Here is a 4,394-nt window from a genome sequence, read left to right on the forward strand (position 1 = left end):
GCCTAGACACTTCTGCAGGCGGTTCATTGCACAAGAAGAAGACACCAGAGGAGACTATTGAGCTGATTGAATTGGTTGCAAGTAACCAATATTTATACTCATCTAACAGGAATCCTGTGAACTCTGAGACCCCTCAGAAGAGAGGCGTGTTGGAAGTAGAAGCTGTTAATGCTCTTCTTGCTCAGAACAAGCTGATGTCTCAGCAAATAAATCTACTTACTCAACAGATGGGTGGCATGCAAGTCTCAGCTATCAACAACTAAAATCCAACACAGGAAGTCTCTTATGACATGGCAGGTAATTTTATGCAAAATGATAATTATGATTATGCTCAACCTTCTTCTGAACAGGTGAATTACATGGGGAGTGGTCCTAAAAATCCCAACAATGATCCATATTCTAAGACATACAATCAGGGGTGGAGGAATCACCCAAATTTTGGGTGGAGAGATCAACCTCAGAGACCTCAAAACTTCAACAATAATCCTCAAGGCGATTTTCAACAGAACAACTATAATAACCGCCAATTTCAGTCTCAGCAACAACAACCACCTCAGCAGGCAAATTCTAAATCCCAAGAAGATTCTAAATGGGAAATGATGATGAGTTTCATGCAAGAAACCAGGGCCTCCGTTAGAAACCTGGAGGTACAAATGGGTCAAATGAGCAAGCAATTACCTGAAAGGTCTCTAAATACATTCCCTGGTGATACAGTGGTGAACCCAAGAGAAGATTGCAAGGCCATTCAATTGAGAAGTGGTAAGGTAGCTGGTTGTGAGACCAAGGTCAATGAAGATCCAGTTGAAGGAGAAGCTCGAGAGGAGAAGAAGGAAGAGGTAGAACACGCCCCTCCTAAGCGTGCAGACAACCCGTTTCCTGACTCTCTTGACAACTATCCCGCCTTACCAAAGGCTCCTGAATATAAGCCAAAAATGTCATATCCTCAGAGGCTTCAGAAAGCATCCAAGGAAAAGCAATTCTCTAAATTTTTAGATGTCTTCAAGAAGCTGCAGATCAACATCCCTTTTGCAGAGGCTCTGGAGCAAATGCCTCTCTATGCCAAATTTATGAAAGAATTGTTGACCCACAAGAGGAATTGGAAGGAGCAAGAAACCATGGTATTAACTAAGGAATGCAGTGCAATTATTTAACACACCCTTCCTGAGAAAATGCCAGACCCAGGAAGCTTTGTCATTCCTTGCACCATTGGAGAAGTCGACATTCAGAGAGCTTTATGTGATCTTGGAGCTAGCATCAACCTCATGCCACTTTCAGTGATGAAAAAGCTTCAAATTGAGGAGGTAAAACCTACTCGTATTTCTCTTCAACTTGCTGATCTTTCTATTAAATTACCTATGGGTGTGGTTGAAGATTTACTTGTTAAAGTAGGACCATTTATCTTCCCTGTTGACTTTGTTATATTAGACATGGAAGAGGAGGTAAAACCCTCTATTATACTTGGTATACCCTTTTTAGCTACAGGTAGAGCTCTGATTGATGTGAAAAAGGGTAAATTAACCCTGAGGGTCAATGAAGAACAGGTGGTCCTGAATGTTTTTGAAGCTCTCAAGCACCCTAATGATTCTGAGGGGTGCATGAAAATAGATGTTATCGAACCACTTGTTCAAGAAGTACTGGAATCTGAGGTATTTGATGATGTTCTGGATCCTATTTCTGAGTATGAATTAGTTGAAGTTAATGATTCACCACCCCAAAAAAAGCTGATGAACACGCTAAGCAAGGAGGAGGAAGCCCCCAAGCTTGAGCTCAAACCCTTACCTCCTTCCCTGAAATATGTGTTCTTGGGTGAAAATGATTCATATCCAGTTATTAGTAGCTCTTCTCTGAAACTTGAAGAGGAAGAGGCGCTTGTTTCAGTGCTCAAGAGTCGTAAAACAGCTCTTGGGTGGACTATTAGTGACTTGTAGGGGATTAGTCCAACTAAGTGTATGCACAAGATTCTTCTTGAAGATGATGCCAAACCAGTTGTGCAACCACAAAGGAGACTCAATTCAACTATGAAAGAGGTGGTCCAAAAAGAGGTAATGAAACTATGGGAAGCAGGTATTATTTACCCTATTTCTGACAGTCCTTGGGTAAGTCCTGTGCAGGTAGTTCCCAAAAAAAAGCGGGATGACAGTGATCAAGAATGAAAAGAATGAGCTTATTCCTACAAGAACAGTCACAGGATGGAGAATGTGCATAGATTACAGGAGGCTCAACACTGCTACAAGGAAGATCATTTCCCCCTCCCTTTCATTGATCAGATGCTTGAGAGGTTAGCTGGTCATGCCTTTTATTGTTTTCTAGATGGATATTCTGGATATAATCAAATTGCAGTAGACCCTCAAGATCAAGAGAAGACAGCATTCACATGCCCCTTTGGAGTATTTGCCTACAGGAGAATGCCATTTGGACTTTGCAATGCTCCAGCAACTTTTCAGAGGTGTATGCTTTCAATTTTTTCTGATATGGTTGAAAAGTTTATTGAGATATTTATGGATGACTTTTCTGTTTTTGGTAATTCTTTTGAATCCTGCCTTAAACATTTATATCTTGTCTTGAAACGGTGTCAAGAATCAAACCTTGTTTTAAATTGGGAAAAATGTCATTTTATGGTTACAGAAGGCATTGTTCTTGGACACCGGATTTCAAGTAAGGGATTGAGGTTGATAGAGCAAAGGTGGAGGTAATTGAAAAATTACCACCACCAACTAATGTTAAGGCAATTAGGAGTTTCTTGGGTCATGCAGGATTTTATAGAAGATTTATAAAGGATTTTTCTAAAATTGCTAAACCATTGAGCAACTTGTTGGTTGTTGATGTTCCTTTTGTCTTTAATTCTGATTGTCTGCATGCTTTTGAAACTCTGAAGGCAAACCTTACCTCTACTCCCATTATAGCTCCCCCTGACTGGGATTTGCCATTTGAATTAATGTGTGATGCTAGTGATTTTGCTATAGGAGCCGTTTTAGGACAGAGGCATGGCAAGCTTGTACATGTCATCTATTATGCCAGTCGTGTGTTAAATGATGCTCAAAAGAATTACACAACTACAGAAAAGGAATTATTAGCTGTTATGTATGCTGTTGATAAGTTTAGGTCCTATTTACTTGGTTCTAAGGTTATTGTTTATACTAACCATGCTGCGTTGAAGTACCTTCTAACCAAACAGGATTCTAAACCCAGATTAATCAGATGGGTGTTACTCCTTCAGGAGTTTGATATTGAGATAAAAGACAGGAAAGGGTCAGAAAATCAAGTAGCTGACCATTTTTCCAGAATTGAGCCTGAAGCAGGAGAACAACCACCCACAGTTGTGACTGAGACATTTCCGGATGAACAATTGTTCCTCATTCAGCAGGCACCATGGTTTGTAGACATTGCAAATTACAAAGCCATGAATTTTATCCCAAGAGAGTACAGTAGGCAACAAGTGAAGAAGCTATTGACTGATGCAAAGTACTACATTTGGGAAGAACCATACCTTTTTAAAAGGTGCTCAGATGGAATAATCCGGAGATGTGTCCCAGATGAGGAAAAGCAGCAGATTCTTTGGCACTATCATGGGTTTGATTATGGAGGCCACTTTGGTGGTGAAAGGACAGCTACAAAAGTTCTTCAGAGCGGGTTTTACTGGCCGACTCTCTTCAGGGACTCAAGAGCATTTGTAAAGCACTATGGCAGATGTGAAAAAGCTGCAAATCTCCCTGCCAACCATGAAATGCCACAGCAGGGACTTCTTGAGGTTGAGTTGTTTGATGTGTGGGGTATTGATTTCATGAGACCTTTTCCACCCTCACATTCAAATAACTATATCCTAGTGGCAGTGGACTATGTGTCCAAATGGATGGAAGCTGTGGCTTTGCCCACCAATGATGCCAAGGTGGTAATGGGCTTTCTTCAGAGATATATCTTTAGCCGATTTGGCGTCCCAAGGACACTTGGTGCACGAAATTGTGATCACTACTTTTCATAACTCAAATAATCCCCGGTGATGAAACCAAAAACTTGGTGTTCAATACCATGGCATAAACACAACTTCGCACAACTAACCAGCAAGTGTACTGGGTCATCCAAGTAATAAACCTTACGCGAGTAAGGGTCGATCCCACAGAGATTGTTGGTATGAAGCAAGCTATGGTCACCTTGTAAATCTCAGTCAGGCAAACTCAAATGGGTATGGTGATAAACGCATAAAACATAAAGATAAAGATAGAGATACTTATGTAATTCATTGGTAGGAACTTCAGATAAGCGTATGAAGATGCCTTCCCTTCCGTCTCTCTGCTTTCCCACTGTCTTCATCCAATCCTTCTTACTCCTTTCCATGGCAAGCTTAAGCAAGGGTTTCACCGTTGTCAGTGGCTACCTCCCATCCTCTCAGTGGAAAT

General features: G+C 41.0%; 2 protein-coding genes across 2 annotated transcripts in view; both read left to right on the top strand.

The window, feature by feature from the left end:
• The first annotated feature begins 290 nt into the window (after positions 1-290).
• LOC107457954 (uncharacterized) lies at positions 291-1,928 on the top strand. The gene is made up of 4 exons (XM_016076154.1): positions 291-350; positions 507-647; positions 765-1,118; positions 1,542-1,928. Exons 1-4 carry the CDS (start codon positions 291-293, stop codon positions 1,926-1,928), a joined length of 942 nt encoding a protein of 313 aa, XP_015931640.1.
• A 468-nt stretch (positions 1,929-2,396) lies between these two features.
• The window catches only part of LOC127740507 (uncharacterized), a gene marked incomplete at its 5' end in the record, with an annotated part of 13,010 nt that continues 11,012 nt past the window's right edge, over positions 2,397-4,394 (top strand). Inside the window, 3 exons of the mRNA XM_052251509.1 lie at positions 2,397-2,655; positions 2,754-2,982; positions 3,019-3,457. Of these exons, the coding sequence (XP_052107469.1) occupies positions 2,397-2,655; positions 2,754-2,982; positions 3,019-3,457 (927 nt within the window). The remainder of the gene's footprint in view (positions 2,656-2,753; positions 2,983-3,018; positions 3,458-4,394) is intronic.

Source organism: Arachis duranensis, chromosome 7 (assembly GCF_000817695.3).
Source record: "Arachis duranensis cultivar V14167 chromosome 7, aradu.V14167.gnm2.J7QH, whole genome shotgun sequence".
Lineage (NCBI taxonomy): Eukaryota > Viridiplantae > Streptophyta > Magnoliopsida > Fabales > Fabaceae > Arachis > Arachis duranensis.